Consider the following 19,445-nt stretch of genomic DNA (forward strand, 5'->3'; position numbering starts at 1 on the left):
TTCATAGGATTTGGAGCTAAAAATGACCTTTAAGGTCATCTAGTCCAGCACTCCTCATTTAACAGAGAAACTGAAGCCCAAAGAGGAGAATTGACTTGCTCAGTGTCACATAGCAGGGATAGGATTTTTTCCTTAATTGAATTTTAATTTATTTTTGGTTCTAAATTCTCATTCCCAACTCCCTCTTCCTCACCTTTTCATATGACAGGGAAAAAACCTATAACAAATATGTATAATAAAACAAAAATTCCCTCATTAGCCATCTCTTCCCCCTCCTATTGCCACTCCCTCAAGAAAAAAAGAAAAGAAAATATTTTATCTATTTTCTTCTATCAGTTCTCTATTTGGAGGCAGATAACATGTTTCATCCAGTCTTGTGGAATTGTTGATCAGAGTTCCTAAGTCTTTCAAAGTTTTTTTATCATCAAAATATTGTTGTTATAGTAGAAATTGTCCTCCTAGATCTGATCAGTTTACTTTGTATCAGTTTACATGTCTTCCCAGGTTTTTCTGAAACCAAGGGATAAGGTTTAAATCTAGGTCCTTTGACTCCAAATCCAGAGTACTAGACCTGGGTTCAAATCCTGCCTCCTGGGCAAATTATTTAACTTTTGTTAATCTCAGTTTCTTCCTTTTAAAAATGGGAATGATTATTGCATCAGCCACATAGGGGAGCAGTGAGAATTATATGAGATAATATATTCATATGCAAAACTTAAAATATTCCTCTAGTTCCACTAGTTACAAAACACATTTAGTTCAAATTTTACAGATGAGTGCCCAGGGTCACACAGCTAGTTAGTTACAGTGGTAGGACCACTCAGGTCCCCTGATTGCAAATCAAATCTTTCTTCCACTGTGGTTCCTTCAACCCTAAATCCCTCCCTGTAGTCATCCTGCTAATCCATCTCTACTTCTAGTTTCTCCTCAACAAGATTGGGGGGGGGGAACAGAACCAGTATCTTAGGGTCACCAGGATCCCGTCAAAGAAAGAACCTCTGGTTTCCTAGGCAGGGAATTTCCTTTGGATGAACTGGCTATGGTAGCAAAGGTAGGGGGGGGTCTACCCTCCCAGCACTTCCCTGGTCAGAATGCACTGGGGAGATTGGGGATTCCACCTGAGGCCCAACCTCATCAGATGATGTTCCTCTTGTTATATCATGGGGTCCATGGGAAGAATATTAATGGAGTCCCACATCCAATGATGTGCCAGAAATTCAGAGGGACCATTCCAAAGTTTAAGAATAGGAACTGGGAAGATTGGGTAACCACTCTACTATCTTTGCCCAAAAAACCCCAAATGGGCAGCTAGGTGGCGCAGTGGATAGAGCACCGGCCCTGGATTCAGGAGGACCTGAGTTCCAATTCGGCCTCAGACACTTAACACTTACTAGCTGTGTGACCCTAGGTAAGTCACTTAACCCCAATTGCCTCTCTAAAAAAAAAAACCAAATGGGGTTACAAAGAGTTATACACAACTGAAACAACTAAACAATTACACCAACAAATCCCTGAGAAGGGGGGATGGGGTGGGATCTTTTAAATTAGATTATAACATCCTTAGCAGTTCCTTTGAGAAAATGGGCGAGGCAGAGGAGCTAGCCTGCTGGGACATACAGCCTCTCATCACATCATCTGCCCTGTGCACAGAGGATGATGGTACCTGATGCCTTCTACCCTGACTTCTTCATCCCTTTTTTTTTCTTTTTTCCTTTTTTTTTTCTTTTTAGTGAGGCAATTGGGGTTAAGTGACTTGCCCAAGGTCACACAGCTAGTGTTAAGTGTCTGAGGCCGGATTTGAACTCAGGTACTCCTGATTCCAGGGCTGGTGCTCTATCCACTGCGCCACCTAGCTGCCCCCTCCTCATCCCTTTTAAGAAGAGTGAGAGAGATTGGAGGTAGGATGGTCTGTCCACCGTCTTGCTAGGTGACTAAAGGTTTTATGTCCCTGTAACTATAAGGTAACCGCATGGAAAGACTTGCTATTATTTGAGACTTTTAGACACTGGAGTTCCAGTTATTTGAGTTTTGGGAAACTCCAACCCACAAGGCTACCTTATTCCACTGTCTGGGTTTGGATCTGGCGCCACGTTGTGGCTAGCCCAGGTCACTGCACACTACTGTTGGCTCTTTCCAATCGGTGAGATTGGCCAATAGAGGCAATCACCCAAAGATACCAGGGAGGGCTCTGCTCCTATGAAACAGCCCATATCTTAATGCCTTAATGGGTGAGTGACCGTTTATGTGTTGTCCCCATCCCAGTGGGCAATACAGTTGCCATATGAAATGTGAGGGTACTTAAGGAGACACAACTGTGCTGACCCAGGAACTTCTAAACACTGGAGTCTTCAAGGGAACCATTTCTTAGGTCAAGAGCCCTGTCTGGCTAGTATACAAGGTCAATGGCACAGAGTCTGATCAGAGATTACTGGGGCCTGAATAGGGAAGTTGACTTTATGACTCCATCTGTCCCAGATATGGTGACTATAGCCATTCTCAGAGACTAGGCTGCAGTAGTCAATTTGGCCAATGTATCCTTTTCAATTCCCTTTTGGGTAGAGGACAAGGACAAATTTTCCTTTACTTGGCTAGGCATGCCATATACTTTTTTTTGGGGGGGGGGGCAGGGCAATGAGGGTAAAGTGACTTGTCCAGGATCACACAACTAGTAAGAGTCAAGTGTCTGAGGCCGAATTTGAACCCAGGTACTCCTGACTCCAGGACCGGTGCTCTATCCACTGTGCCATCTAGCTGCCCCCCCCCACCATACACTTTTAAGGTGGTCCCACAGGAATAATTAATAGCCCTGAAATTTGCCTCCTGGGGATGAAATTGGCTGTGGCCAAGCTTAATCTTCCTCCTGATGTGAGGGCAATCCATCATCGAGTCATCATCTGGTAGGGAGCCTCACTGTGAAGCATCATCCCATACTCAACAATTGGATGCAACACAACTCCTATCTGTCAACAAGAAAGTGCTTTTCCAAGAAGAATTATTTCAGAATAAACAAATTTACTGGACCTGTGCAGCTCAAATAGTTTCTATTGCCCAGTGGTTTCATGCTCTAACAGGTCGTGATAATCAGAAAATAATGCAGCAATGGACCCCTGAGAGAAGCCTTCCTCCACATTACCTATCATGAATCAACCCCGGTCCAAGAAGATCGTGAAATTTGTCACCACATACAAAATCCACTGTCCAGGAATATCCTATGAGTAGTGTAGCCAGCTCTGATCAAGAAGATGATCCAAGACAATTCCAAAGGACCCATAATGAAAAATGCTGTCCAATTCCAGAGAGAGAACTGATAAACTCTGAGTGCAGATTGAAGCTTCTTTAGTTCATACAAGTTTAGTTCATACAAGTCTTTCCAGGCCTTCTTTATTTTTCTTGATTTTTTTTCTTTTTTTTCCCTAACATGGCTAATATGGAAATACATTTTACATGACCACACATGTATAATCGATATATGGATGGGTGAGGGTTAGAAGAGGGGAAGAGAATTTGGAACTCAAATTTTTAAAAAATGGATGTTAAATTTTTTTAAAAGTAAAATTAGGGGCAGCTAGGTAATACAATGGATAGAGTACTGGCCCTGGAGTCAAGAGGATCTGAGCTCAAATCAGGCCTTGGACACTTACTAGCTGTGTGACCCTGGGCAAGTCACTTAACCTTGATTGCCTCCCCCCAAAAAAAGTAACATTAAAAAAAGAGAAGTATAGCTAGCAAGGTCTTGTAAATTGACTATATGGAGACATTTCCATTACAAAGAAGCCTCTGGTATAATCTGAGAGCTGTGGATACTAAAAAATGACATAGGGTCACCCAACTATTAGCTCTCAATGGTTCTAGGTCCCTACTAGTTCTAAATCCCTACTAGGCGTCAGCTTCTGTTCTAAGCACTGAGGATTCAGAGAAAGGCCCAAACCAAACCAAAAAAAAAAATCACACAGTTAAAAACTAGGTACAAATAAGATACACTTGGGGTAAATTGAAGACAATCTCAGATGAAGATTAAGGAAGACTAGCAAAGGCTACTTGTAGAGGGTGGGACTTTTATCTGGAACTTAAAGGAAGCCAAGAGGCAGAGATGAGGAGGGAGAGAACTCCAGATATTGGGGACATTTTATAGTGAAAATACACTGGGTTTGGGAGATGGAGTGTCCTGTGGGAGGAAGAGGAGAGGCACCATAGGGGAGTAGCTTCCAGCAGGGAAGTAGCTACCCAGTGGCAGAAGAGGAGGTATGTTTTGGGCAGTGGTTAAAGGCAGGCCCAATGTAGCCCATTGCTTACTGTAATGTAAAACTGATTGGCTTCTCCAAAGTGCTGCCCGCATAATGATCATTATGCAACTCTTCCCCATGGAAGGCTTGTGGGACTGTGGACCATGGATTGTCATTGTTGGGAGGTAGCTTTGTTTCTGGCAGTAAGGGAGAGTTAAAAATGTCAAACCAGTTCCCACAGAAGAGGCAGTCCCTCATAGGCTTCACATGGGGCAAAGATATAGTATTTTTTTTAAAAATAATAACAATTTTTATTTATAGTTTTGAGTTTCAAATTTTATTCCTCCTTCCCTCCGTTCCCTTCCCCCTCCCTGAGGCAGTAAGCCATCAGATATAGGTTCTACAAGTATGATTATGTAAAACATTACCATGCTAGTCATTTTGTACAAGAAGGAACACAGACTGAAGCATGCTGTTTTTAACTTTCATTTTTTTCTTTTATTTTAGTCCTTTGGGATTGTCTTGGATCGTTGTATTTCTGAGAATAGTTAAGTCATTCACAGTTCTTCATCAAACAATATTGCTCTCTCTGTGCACAATGTTCTCTTGGTTCTACTTACTTCACTATACATCAGTTCATACAAGTCTTTCCAGGCCTTTCTGAAATCATCCTGCTTTGTTATTTCTTATAGCACAACAATATTCCATCACCATCATATACCACAATTTGTTTAGCCATTTCCCAATTGTTGGGCATCCCTTTGATTTCCAATTCCTAGCCACCACAAAAAGAGCTGCTATAAATATTTTTGTACAGATAGGTCTTTTTCTTTTTTGGGGGGGATGTCTTTGGTATATAAACCTAGCAGTGGTATTGCTGGATCAAAGGATATGTACAGTTCTATAGCTCTTTGGGCACAGTTCCAAATTTCTCTCCAGAATGATTGGATCTTTTCACAACTCCACCAACAGTGGATTAGCATGCCAATTTTCCCACATCCCCTCCAACATCCAATATATTCCTTTTTTGTTTTATTTGCCACACTGATAGGTATGAGTTGATACCTGAGTTGTTTTAATTTGCATTTCTCTGATCAATAGTGATCAAGAGCATTTTTCCATATGATTGTAGATAGCTTTGATTTCTTTGTCTGAAAACTGCCTGTTCATATCCTTTGACCATTTAATCAATTGGGGAATGACTTGTATTTTTATAAATTTGACTCAGTTCTCTATATATTTGAGAAATGAGGCCTTTATCATATATATTTGTTTTTAAAATTCTTTCTCAGTTTTCTGCTTCCCTTATAATCCTGGTTACTTTAGTTTTGCTTGTGCAAAAACTTTTAAATTTTACATAATCAAAATTATCTATTTTACATTTTGTTTTGCTCTCTATCTTCTTTGGTCCTAATTTCTTTGTCCATAAGTCTGACAGATAAATGATTCCATGTTCTCTTAATTTGCTTATGGTATTACCCTTTATGTGTAAATCATGTACCCATTTGGACCTTATTTTAGTTTACAGTGTGAGATGTTGGTCTATACCTAGTTTCTGCAATACCATTTTCCAGTTTTTCCAGCAGTTTTTGTCAGATAATGAGTTTTTGTTCCAAAAGATTGGATCTTTGGGTTTATCATACACTAGATTACTACAGTCATTTACCATAGTGTAATTTGTACCTATTTTATTCCATTGATTTACCTCTCTATTTCTTAGCCAGTACCAGATTGTTTTGATAATTACTGCTTTATAATACAGTGTGAGATCCGATACTGCTAGACCACCTTCTTTCATATTTTTTTCAATGATTTCTATGATATTCTTGAACTTCTGTTTTTTCCAGATGAATTGTATTATTTTTTCTAGCTCTATAAAATATTTTTTGATAGTTTGATTGGTATAGCACTAAATAAATAAACTTAGGTAGGATTGTCATTTTTATTATACTGGCTCTGTCTATCCACAAACAATTAATATTTTTCCAATTATTTAGGTCTGAATTTATTTCCGTGAAAAGTGTTTTGTAGTTCTGGTCATATAGTTGCTGTTTTTGTCTTGGGAGGTAGACTCTCAAGCATTTTATATTGGCCACAGTTATTTTAAATGGAATTTCTCTTTCTATCTGTTGTTGCTGGACTTTATTGGTAATATATAGAAACGCTGATGATTTATGTGGGTTTATTTTGTATCCTGCAACTTTGCTAAAGTTGTTAATAATTTCAAGTAGCTTTTTAGTTGATTCTCTAGGATTTTCTAAGTATAACATCATACCATCTGCAAAGAGTGATAGTTTTGTTTCCCCATTACTTATTCTAATTCCTTTAATTTCTTTTCCTTCTTTTATTGCTATAGCTAACATTTCTAATTCAATATTAAATAATAGAGGTGATAATGGGCATCCTTGCTTCACCCCTGATTGTACTGGGAAGGCTTTTAGGTTATCCCCATTACGGATAATGCTTGCTGGTGGTTTTAGATAAATAGTACTTATCATTTTAAGGTAAGCTCCTTTTATTCCTATGCTCTCTAGTGGTTTTTTTGTTTGTTTGTTTTGTTTTGTTTTTTTGGTGAGGCAATGGGGGTTAAGTGACTTGCCCAAGGTCACACAGATAGTAAGTGTTAAATGTCTGAGGCCGGATTTGAACTCAGGTCCTCCTGAATCCAGGGCTGGTGCTTTATCCACTGTGCCACCTAGCTGCCCCCTCTCTAGTGTTTTTAATAGGAATGGGTGCTGTATTTTGTCAAAGGACTTTTTTGCATCTATTGAGATAATTACATTAATTCTGTTGCTTTTTTTATTGATATGGTCAATTATGCTTATAGTTTTCCTAATATTGAACCAGCCCTGCATTCCTGGTATAAATCCCACCTGGTCATGGTGTATGAGCCTTGTGATATATTTCTGTAGTCTTTTTGCTAGTATTTTATTTAAATTTTTGCATCATTATTCATTAGCAAGATTGGTCTGTAATTTTCTTTCTCTGTTTTGGCTCTTCCGGGTTTGGCTATCAGCACCATATTTATCTCATAAAAGTAATTTGGTAGGACTCCTTCACTTGTTTTTTTTGTTTGTTTGTTTTTTGTTTTTTTTTAGTGAGGCAATTGGGGTTAAGTGACTTGCCCAGGGTCACACAGCTAGTAAGTGTTAAGTGTCTGAGGCCAGATTTGAACTCAGGTAGTCCTGAATCCAGGGCTGGTGCTCTATCCACTGTGCCACCTAGCTGCCCCAACATTCACTTTTTAAAAAATTTGAGTTGCAAATTCTCTTTTCTTCCGATCCTTCTTCATTGAAAAGGCAAGCAATTTGACAAAGGAAATACATGTTCACTTATTTTTTTATTTAAATAAAAGTATTTTATTATTTTCCAGTTATATGTAGAAATAGTTTAAGATTTGTTTAAATAAGATTTCAAATTTCAAATTTTTCTCCCTCCCCCCCTCCCCTAGACAGCAGGCAATCTGATATAGGTTAAATATACATAATAACATTAAACAAATTTCTGCATTATTCATGTTATATGAGAAGGATCAGAGCACAAAGGAAAAACCTGAAATCAGAAAGCCAACAGCATCAAACACAAAAGAAATAGTATGGTCCAATCATCATCCATATCCCACAGTTGCTTTTTTTCCCCCTGTATTTGGAGAGACTTTTCCATCATGAGTCCTTTGGAACATTCTTGTTCCATTGGTTTGGTGAGAAGAATCTAATCTATCACAGTTGGTCAACACATAGTGTTGATGATACTGTGTATAATGTTCTTCTAGTTCTGCTCATCTCACTCATCATCAGTTCATGCAAGTCCTTCCAGGTTTCTCTGAACTCCACCTGCTCATCGTTTCTTACAGCACAATAGAATTCCATTACATTCATATAACACACCTTGTTCAGCCATTCCCTAATTGATGGACATCCCCTCAATTTCCAATTCCTTGCCACCACAAAAAGAGCAGCTATAAATATTTTTGTACATGTAGGTCCTTTTCCCTTTTTTATGATCTCTTTGGGAAAAAGACCCAAGAGTGGTATTACTGGGTCAAAGGGTATACACAGCTTTATAGCTCTTTGGGCATAATTCCAAATTGCTCTCCAGAATGGTTGGATCAGTTCACAGCTCCACCAACAATGGATTAGTGTTCCAATTTTCCCATAGCTTCTCCAACATTTATTATTTTCCTTTTTTGTCATTTTAGCCAATCTGATAGGTGTCAGGTGGTACCTTAGAGTTGTTTTAATTTGCATCTCTCTAATCAATAGTGATTTAGAACATTTTTTCATATGGGAATAGATAGCTTTGATTTCTTCATCAGAAAACTGCCTGTTCATATCCTTTGACCATTTCTCAATTGGGGAATGACTTGGATTCATATAAATTTTATTTAGTTCCCTATATATTTTAGAAATGAGGCCTTTATCAGAGGTATTGGCCATAAAGATTGTTTCCCAGCTTTCTGTATCCCTTCTAATTTGGGATGTATTGCTTCTGTTTGTACAAAACCTTTTTAATTTAATGTAATCAAAGTCATCTATTTTGCATTTCATAATATTCTCTATCTCTTGTTTGGTCATAAACTGCTCTCCTTTCCAAAGATCTGAAAGGTAGACTATTTCTTTTTCTCCTAATTTACCTGTGGTATCACCTCTTATGTCTAAATCATGTACCCATTTTGATCTTATTTTAGTATAAGGTGTCAAATGTTGGTCTATGCCTAATTTCTGCCATACTATCTTCTAGTTTTCCCAGCAATTTTTGTCAAATACTGAATTCCTATCCCAGAAGCTGGGGTCTTTGGGTTTATCAAACAGTACATTACAAATGTCATTTACTACTGTATCTCCTGTGCCTAGCCTATTCCATTGGTCCTCCACTCTATTTCTTAGCCAGTACCAGATAGTTTTGATGACTGCCGATTTATAGTAGAGCTCCAGATTTGGTACAGCTAACTCACCTTCCTGTGCATTTTTTTTTTCATTATTTCCCTTGATATTCTTGACTTTTTGTTTTTCCATATGAATTTTGTTATTATTTTTTCTAGCTCTATAAAATAATTTTTAGGTAGTCTGATTGGTATGGCACTGAATAAGTACATTAATTTAGGTAGAATTGTCATTTTTACTATATTAGCTCTGCCTATTCATGAGCAATTGATATCTTTCCAATTTTTTAGATCTGATTTTATTTGTGTGAAAAGTGTTTGGTAATTGTGTTCATAGAGTTCCTGGGTTTGTCTTGGCAAGTAGACTCCCAAGTATTTTATATTATCTACCGTTACTTTAAATGGAATTTCTCTTTCTATCTTTTGCTGCTGGACTTTGTTGGTCATGTATAGAAATGCTGATGATTTATGTGGATTTATTTTATATCCTAGGGGCGGCTGGGTGGCGCAGAGGATAAAGCACCAGCCCTGGATTCAGGAGTGCCTGAGTTCAAATCCAGCCTCAGACACATGACACTTACTAGCTGTGTGACCCTGGGCAAGTCACTTAACCCCCATTGCCCCACAAAAAAAAAACACAAAAAAAAACCCCCAAAATATTTTATATCCTGCTATTTTACTAAAGTTGTTAATTGTTTCAAGTAATTTTTGAGTTGATTCTCTATGTATACCATCATATCATCTGCAAAGAGTGATAGTTTTGTTTCCTCCTTGCCTATTCTAATTCCTTTAATTCCTTTTTCTTCTCTGATTGCTAAGGCTAACATTTCTAGTACAATATTAAATAATAGAGGTGATAATGGACATCCCTGTTTCACCTCTGATCTTATTATTGGGAAGGCCTCTAACTTATCTCCATTACATATAATGCTTGCTGATGGTTTTAGGTAGATACTGCTTATTATTTGAAGGAAAGCTCCACCTATTCCTGAGCTCTCTAGTGTTTTTATTAGGAATGGGTGCTGTATTTTGTCAAAAGCTTTCTTTGCATCTATTAAGATAATCATATGATTTTGGTTAGTTTTCTTATTGATATGGTTGATTATGTTGATAGTTTTCCTAATATTGAACCAGCCCTGAATTCCTGGTATAAATCCCACCTGGTCATAGTGTATTCTCCTGGTGATCACTTGCTGTAATCTCCTTGCTAATATCTTATTTAAGATTTTAGCATCAATATTCATTAGGGAAATTGGTCTATAATTTTCTTTCTCTGTTTTTGCTTTGCCTGGTTTTGGTATCACCACCATATTTGTGTCATAAAATGAATTTGGTAGAACTCCTTCTTCACCTATTTTTCCAAATAATTTGTATAATATTGGAATTAATTGTTCTTTAAATGTTTGGTAGAATTCACCTATAAACCCATCTGGCCCTGGGGATTTTTTCTTAGGGAGTTCATTAATGGCTTGTTCAATTTCTTTTTCTAATATGGACTTATTTAAGGAATTTATTTCCTCTTCAGTTAACCTGGGCAGTTTGTATTTTCATAAATATTTATCCATTTCATTTAGATCGCTAAATTTATTGGCATATAGTTAGGCAAAATAGTTCCTAATTATTGCTTTAATTTCTACTTCATTGGTGGTAAGATCACCCTTTTCATTTTTGATACTGGTAATTTGGTTTTCTTCTTTCTTTTTTTTAATCAAATTAACCAGTGGTTTATCTATTTTATTGTGGTTTTTTTTTATAGAACCAGCTCTTCGTTTTATTGATTAATTCTATAGTTTTCTTACTTTCAATTTTATTAATTTCTCCCTTAATTTTCAGGATTTCTAATTTAGTATTTAATTGGGGATTTCTAATTTGTTCTTTTTCTAGCTTTTTAAGTTGCATGCCCAATTCATTGATCTCCTCTTTCTCTTTTTTGTTCATGTAAGCAGTTAGAGCTATAAAATGTCCCCTAAGCACTGCTTTGGCTGCATCCCATAGATTTTGGTATGTTGTCTCATTATTGTCATTCTCTTGAATAAAGTTATTGATTGTTTCTATGATTTGTTGTTTGACCCACTCATTCTTTAGAATGAAATTATTTAGTTTCCAATTGATTTTCCGTCTACCATTCCATGGCTCTTTATTACATGTAATTTTTATTGCATCATGATCTGAGGATGCATTTACTATTTCTGCCTTTTTACATTTGACTATGATGTTTTTGTGCCCTAATACATGGTCAATTTTTAAAAATGCACCATGTACTGCTGACAAAAAGATATATTCCTTTCTATCTCCATTCAGTTTTCTCCAGACATCTATCATGTCTAACTTTTCTAGTATTCTTTTCACCTCTTTCACTTCTTATTTATTTTGTGGCTAGATTTATCTAATTCTGAGAGGGGAAGATTCAGATCCCCCACTAGTATAGTGTTTGAGAACTATAAAATTTACTGAGAACTGATTCCCCATCCAGTCCCCTCTTTCCCAGGCAGGTGAATTGCCTGGGGCTGACTGTCATTTCCAGACTCTTGATGGACTTAGGGACCTTCCCCCAAGCAACTTATTCCCTCCCAATGTTCCCCACCTTACTCCCTGGACTTTATGTTATTATATAAAAAGGGTCCACCTACATTAAGTAGCTTCTATTCAGAGTCAGTAATGCCTATACTTAAATTAGGAGCTGTTCTATTATTTCTTTTGTCAAAGGTTCATTTACATTAATTAGCTATATGTCACTCTGGAGCAATCTTTTGGTTCCCTTTTGTTCTGTTTTGTTCTGTTACCCCATTAAAAACCCTGTCCTCTGTTCCCTTCTTTGGGTATTCCTAGCTTCTGAGCTTTGCAATACCAGGAGCTATAGTTCCTCTGCCCCGATTAAAGACCTTATTTCTCCTATATCGATTGTTTCCTTAATTTCCAGGTTAACAGGTTCAATACCCCTGGGTAGGAGCATAGCCATCTCCTCTGGAAAATAGTTTGGCAGGATGCTTCTAACTCCCATTTATAAACTGTTTCAAGGTTTACAAAGTACTCTCCTTAGAACAGCCCTCTGTGGGCAGCTAGGTGGCACAGTAGATAGAGCACTGGCCCTGGAGTCAGGAAGACCTAAGTTCAAATTTGGCCTCAGATACTTGACACTAAGAGCTGCGTGACCCTGAGCAAGTCACTTACCTCAATTGCTTCAAACAGCTGGGGACATCTGCAGTTGTCCTGATGTATATCTTGCTACTGGACCCAGATGACTCTGGAGGAGAGTGAGGCTGGTGACTTTGCATAACCCTGCACTTAAATCCAGTCACCTCCTGATGTCATGTTGAGAACAAAGGACAAACAAAAGCCATTCAGTTGCCCAGTCTTGTTGAGCCTATCTCCACAACATCTCTTAAATACAATCTCTACTTTTTTTTGTGCTCTCTATTTGGATAACTATTGTTACCCACAATAGGGTTGAAAGACTTTTCCAGCTGGTGTCCTCCCTCTCTCCACCCTTGTTTAAGGCAGAGTTTTGTTTATACTTCCTTCCCTTTTAATCTCTCTGAGCTTCATAGAGGAGTTGTCATTGAAAGCCCACAATGCAACCATCCTCTTCCTGCCACCTCACCACCTAAGGTAGGAAAACCATTCCCGAATCCAATGGCAAAACCATCAATCATATTAAACATCAGTTTTCATTACAGGGCCTGAGCATACCAGGACCAGGACCCTAAGTGAAAGCCTCAGATTAATCATTTACTTCAGGAGATTCATTTAATAATACAAATAATTAAGGGGCAGCTAGGTGGCTCAGTGGATAAAGCACCGGCCCTGGATTCAGGAGTACCTGAGTTCAAATCTGGCCTCAGACACTTGACATCTACTAGCTGTGTGACCCTGGGCAAGTCACTTCACCCCCATTGCCCCACGGGAAAAACAATTGATAAAATAATACAAATAATTAGAACTGGTGAAGGACTTTCACAGCATGTGTGAAGGGGCACACACACATTTGTGAAATATTAAATGAAGGTTCCTTCCAGTCCCCTTGCTAGCTAGCATATAATTAATAAGAGGGGTCAGTGACACTCTTGAATGGCAAAGACTCCTCATGGAACCCACTCACTGCTTACATGCCCTTGGAAAATTGGTTGTCCTGAGGTTGGAAATCAACTCTGATTGGTTAACAATTAATGAGAGAGGGGCAGCTAGATGGCGCAGTGGATAGAGCACCGGCCCTGGAGTCAGGAGTACCTGAGTTCAAATCCGACCTCAGACACTTAACACTAGCTGTGTGACCCTGGGCAAGTCACTTAACCCCAATTGCCTCACTAAAAAAAACAAAAACAAAAACAATTAATGAGAGAAATTGAGGGGTGAAGGGAATGCACTGGGGGAGGGGGAAGGGCAGAGGTGAAATCCTACATGAAAGAAACAAGAAAAGGCTTATGGAGTGGGGGAAGAGATGGGAGGAGGAGCAGGTCAGTAAATGAATTTTACACTCATCTGAAAAGGCTCAAAGATCTTAAACTGTCAGAGTTGCCTCAAGGAGGGACTAACACACACACCCAACTGGGTGGAGTAATCTATTTAATCTGGGCAGTAAATGAGCCTAAAACTCACCAGAATTGGCTCAAAAACCTCAATCTCATCAGAATTGGCTCACCGTGCCAGAAAATAGGAGGGGAAGGGGATAAAGAGAGAGGGGCAAAAGAAGGAAGGGCAGAGTGGGGGAGGGGACAGACAGATACAAATCTCTTTTGAAGAGGAATAGGATGAAAGAAGATGGATAATAGAATAAATATCATGGGGAAGGGAATAGGATGGAAGGGAAACAGTTAACAATAGTAATCATGAAAAAGAGAAAAGGGGGGGAAATTGTACAAAAAACATTTATAGCAACTCTTTTTGTGGTGGCTAAGAATTGAGAATCAAGGGAATGTCCATCAATTGAAGAATGATGGAAAAGGCTGTGCTATATGATTGTGGTGGAATGGTCTTGTGCTATAGGAAATGACAAACAGGATGATCCCAGAAAGACTGGAAAGACTCATGAACTCATGTATAGTGAAGTGAACAGAGCTGGGAGGACATTGTGCATAGTGAGAGCAGAATTGTTCAGTGAGCAATTGTGAATGACTTAACCACTCTCAGCAATGCAATGATCCAAGACAATCCCAAGGAACTAATGAGGAAGCTTACTATCCACCCCCAAAGAAAGAACTGATAAAAAGAGCACTAGTGGATTGTATATATATAACCTGGTTGCGATCTTGTGGAGGGGGGAGGAAAGGGAGGGAGGGAGAAAAATTTGGAATTCTAAAATAAAGCAGATGCTAAAGTTAAAAAAACCCAAACAAACAATTAATGAGAGAGTGAATATTATAATGAGAAGTGTACCTATTCTAATGAGGGTCTGGGTACATGACTGTGATCACTCAGTCTTGGTCAAAGAGATTTTTAAAAATTCATATCACCCCATCTTGGGTAATCTAAACAAAAGAGGGAATCCACTTCTTCCTAGACCTGACTAAAACAAAGAGGCCAGAATCCACCATTTAACTCAGACTTAGAATTTACCTTTTGATCAGATCTGAGTTTCCTGGATTTCATCCAGCACCACCTAGTTGCTAGGGTGTTTGTTTTACTGGCTCCCAAAGAATGGGGGGAAAAAATAGACAGTGGGGGATTCAAGTGTGTGGCAGAAAAAAGATACCCACTAATCCCCTTCAGGATACCCTAGAACCTTGAGGGGCTATGTAGCACTCTGGGCCCGGAGATAGTGAAGCCAAGGAACAAGTTATCCATCTACATAGATGTTTGCAAGTTACCTCCTCAATTACCATGTGAGCTTCTTCAGGGCATTCACTGTTCTTGCCTTTCATTATGCTTCCAGAGTTTAGCTCAGTGGATGATACAAAGAAAGGACTGAAAAGGGATTGTTGACAACTTGACTCGATCCCTGCCTCAGTTTCCCAGGCTTCCTTCTAGATTTAGTTCATATCCCACCCTCTATGGTGGGCCTTTCCCAGATCCTCAGTTCCTAGCGCCTTCCTCTCTGAAAGTACCTTCTTTCAATTCTGCATACATCTTGTAAATACCTACTTATTTATGTCATCTCCCCAATTAGAATATAATTTTGCATATATTTGTATCTCTAATCCATATCCCAGTGTCTGGCACATATTAGGAACTTAGTAAATGCTTATTGACTTACTGGTAAAGGAAACAAATAGCTGTCCTATACCTGATATCTACTATTTTGCAGATTAAATAACTTTTCTAGAAGGGACTATGTTAATCACTTTTGGGAGACCCTTGAGCTTTGTTTAAAAAGGTTTTCCAGGAATAATTCCAAGTAAAGGTGTAATGAGCCAAAGAATGAAAGAAAGGCCTGGCCCCTTCTCTTTGGAGTCGGGTCTCTTAGAACTGAATATGGTTTGTCTGAGTCCAGATGCGCAGATCCTTTGGAGAGTAGCTTCTCGGGCCATCAGTATCACTTAATAGTAACTAACATTTTAATAGTACTTTAAGGTATTATATATACCTGATTTCATTTGAGCCTCACAAAAATCCAGTGCAGTAGGTACTGTAGGTATTGTTGCTGTACAGATGAACAGATTGAGAGTCAGAGAGTTAAATGATTTGCTCATGGTCAATGTCAAGAGTCTTCCAGAATCTCTGTCCAGCAGACTATCCAGTATAACATGCTGCCCCATGCTGTTTTTAGCTAGTGTAGCGGCCTTACCTTATGGGTTTCACAGAGGAGAAAACAAGCAGAGAAATGAAAGATTGATTCAGGATCCCTCAGCAGCACCAAGGCAGAAATGAAAAAAAGAATCCAGGTATCCTAGCTCCCAGACTGATTCCGGAGGGCTGGCTAACTCTGTCTTTAGCAAATCAGAAGTAAACAAATCTGCCACCTCAGGTGGGTGGTGAATGTAAGACATAGGTGTTCCCATAGGCAGGTCTTTGTAACTTCAGTGCTCAGAGGCTGGTCTAAGCCACTGGCTCTGAGCTGCCAAAGCAGGGACATCTTAGGATAAGCTCCAATCTCTTCTTCTTCAGCCCTCCAAAGGTCTGGAATATGCTGGGAGTAGGAGCCCTTAAAGGTGAGCTGGGAAAGGCTGGGCTGTCCCAGTGGTGTAGGGTCTTCCTCTCCCACTCAATTCGGCCAGGATATTGAGCCCCCAAGGTGCCTGGTTCTGGGTTTAATTGGGACCTTGACCTGAGAGCTTTTACGGTGGAGGGCTGGGGAGTGTATTCCCCTCCGTCTATCCCCAAACTTTAGGAAGTCGGCCTTTTGGGATCCTGGCATTCAGCAGAGTGGCAAATCTAGAGGGAACCTTAGGGATCATCTGACCCACCTCCTCATGTTAGAAATGGTAAGGAAAAGACTCCGCAGTCTGGACTCTGCAGTTAGAGCCTGGAATCAGCAGTTCTGCACTCCTGTGTAAGCCTGACTGGCCACTGCTCAGGTTGGAGGAAGGGACCCTTGGGGGCTGGACACTTACTTCAGTCTGGGAGCCCTGCAGAGCCCAGGTTTCCTGCCAGCTCCATTCATCTGTACCCTTAGTGAAGGGATCAGCTCTTGTCAGACTCTGTCCTCTTCCCTCTCACCTCTTCTCCATATCTGTCCTGTGACTCCAGAATAGATGGGACTGGACCTGCTGTTTTCCTCTTCTGACTGGAGTCGGTCCTTCAGCCTGCTCCCTGTTGAGAGATTTTGCCTGAAAGAAAACAATTGCCCCCCACCCCCTCCTCCTTTGGCTCTGCCAGGTTTTGAGTGGGTGACTTCAGATTTGATGGTGTCTGTCAGAGTACTCAGCCTGGGCAGAGCCTTGGTTCTGTGTTCATGCAGGGGGCCAGGAAGGCAGTGGAGAAGTAAGGAGGAAGAGGAGGAGAAGAAAGGGAGAAAGGCAGAGAGATGGGGGAGGGGGAGGGTTGGACAGGAAGAGAAGAGGAGGGAGAAGGGTGGAGGGGCAGGGAAGGGAAGAGAGTGGAAAGGAGGAAAGTAGAAAAAGGTGGAGAGAGGAGATAATGGGGAAGGGAGCTGGAGAGAACAGAGAGAAGGGAAGGACAGAAATGGGAAAAGTATGAACTTTAGATATGTCTAACCCGGAAGATGGAGCCCTTGATAGAACAGGTATTTCATGCTCTCTGGTACAGATTTCTCCCATAGCTCTGCTCCAGAGTCTTTTCCATCTATTTACAGTAAAGATTCTTCTTGCTGGGTGGGGGACAGATCCACGCAAACAGCTCCAGGTAAGGGTTGAGATATCCCTGACCTTTCCAATTTCTGTCTGGGAAAGAGGAGCCTGCCTGACTTGGACTTTCCTGCTAGGAGCCAGTTGACCTTTCGGGTGGCCTGGGAAAGCCATTTGCATAGATTTCTCCACACCTGTGCCTAAGCAAAGCAGTTTCCTAATGTCTTTCCCTCATGGCCTCCAGTGCCACAAAACACTAGATCCATGCACACCCTAAAGGGAAGGAACAATGTTAGAAGACACCCTGAATCTGCAATTGCTCAGGGAAGACTGACTTTGTTCAAGTATATATCAACATTACTGTACTGTTCACTTGGGAGAATAAAAAAGAAACCCTAAACTCTTCTATGTACATTTGTCACTGAAGGTTTCTGTTGTTTCACAGTTATTGGGCAGCTGGGTGGTGCAGTGGATAAAGCACTGGCCCTGGATTCAGGAGGGCCTGAGTTCAAATCTGGACTCAGACACTTGACACTGTTCCGTCAAGGAAACATTTTGTTTCTTGAAGAACAACAGGGGGGACTGTAACGATTGGAATGACGCCACCTGCTGGATACTTACTGTAGAAGAGTTCTGCCCATGAAGGGAAGGTCTTTGAGGGCAAGACCAGGAGTCAGGAAGTGACGCGGGCTAGTGGGAGGAGGAAGGAAGAGACTGGCGCTCAGTCTCGCGCTCTTTCCTCTGGACTCTGGTGGAGAAGGGAGCTAGAAATGTGCTCTCCCTTTAATAGATAGGAATCTAGGCCTTTCTCTCTCTCTTTACCAAATTCTTATTCTCCTTAATAAATGCTTAAAAGTCTAACTCTTGCTAAAGCTTATAATTTATTGGCGACCACTCATTAGATATTTTAGACAGTTTAGCTAGAATTTTAACCCTTAACAACACTTACTAGCTGTGTGACCATGGGCAAGTCACTTAACCCTCATTGCTCTGCCAAAAAGACAACAAACAAAATGAAACACAGTTATTGTAAAATGTGAGAGTTAAATTGTTTGCTCAGAAAAATTATCTATTACACGGACACCCTTTCACCCTTCTTTCTCCCCTTTCTCTCTCTCCTACCTCTTCCTTTCCAATACTCCTCTCCCTTCTTTCCAGCTTTCTCTCTCTCCCCCTCCTTTTCCTTCTTCTCTTCTTCCTCCTTGTTTCTCCCTTTTCGCCCTTACCTCCCTACTGCCTTTCTGGCCCCGTCCATGAACACAGAACCAAATCTCTGGCCAGGTTGCATTCTCTGACAGACATCATCAATTGTGAAGCCACTCTCTCAAAACCTGACAGACCCAGGGGGCTGCTTTTCCCAACTGTATTTTTTTCAGGCAAAACTTCTCAACAGGGAGGTAGGTGGTCTGAAGCCCAAAGAGGAAAGCAGCAGGTTCAGTGCCATCTTATCCCAGAGTCACAGAACAGAGATGGGGCCTGAAATCTTTCATATGGCTGGCTGGACTTCAGCCAATCCGGTGCTATAGAGACTGTGGTGGGCAGGTTGGGGGAGGGGACTGTGTATATGTGTAAGGGGAGGATGCCCATTGGCTGGAACTCTGAACTGCTTTATTAAAGACTTGAAAGCAAGTGCTGTCTGGCTCAATTACCAGGTCAAATAAAACCTCTTTAATATTTAATGGTCTTTTAAAATATTGACATTTGTTTTGTTACTTTTTTTTTTTGGTGGGGCAATGAGGGTTAAGTGATTTGCCCAAGGTCACACAGCTAGTGTCATGTGTCTGAGGTCGGATTTGAACTCAGGTCCTCCTGAATCCAGGGTCAGTGCTTTATCCTCTGCGCCACCTAGCTGCCCCCTAAAATATTGACATTTGTACGGAGATTTGAGGGGAACAAAGTGAGTCAAATACAAAGTTTCCAGGGTCTTTCCTATGGCCAATATTTTGTGAAAGCCAAGGCCCATCCCCCAAATTATACTGTTCTCTATCATGTCTATAATAAAAACTCATATATAGGTTGTGATGTAATGAAAACCACGTTGGAAGAGAAGTTAATAGAAACTTGATTCAAACACTTAGTAACTAAGGACCTAGTTCACTTAATTTCAGAAGCTCATGATGCTATGAGATTACAGGGCCCTCAAATCTAGTACCACTGTGT

General features: G+C 40.2%; 1 protein-coding gene across 1 annotated transcript in view; it reads left to right on the plus strand.

Moving 5' to 3' along the window:
• The first annotated feature begins 1,580 nt into the window (after window positions 1-1,580).
• The window catches only part of ABO (ABO, alpha 1-3-N-acetylgalactosaminyltransferase and alpha 1-3-galactosyltransferase), a 50,970-nt gene continuing 33,105 nt past the window's right edge, over window positions 1,581-19,445 (plus strand). Inside the window, exon 1 of the mRNA XM_043980819.1 lies at window positions 1,581-1,659. Coding sequence (XP_043836754.1) covers window positions 1,581-1,659 — 79 coding nt within the window. The remainder of the gene's footprint in view (window positions 1,660-19,445) is intronic.

This window comes from Dromiciops gliroides, chromosome 2, assembly GCF_019393635.1.
Source record: "Dromiciops gliroides isolate mDroGli1 chromosome 2, mDroGli1.pri, whole genome shotgun sequence".
In the NCBI taxonomy this organism is placed as follows: domain Eukaryota; kingdom Metazoa; phylum Chordata; class Mammalia; order Microbiotheria; family Microbiotheriidae; genus Dromiciops; species Dromiciops gliroides.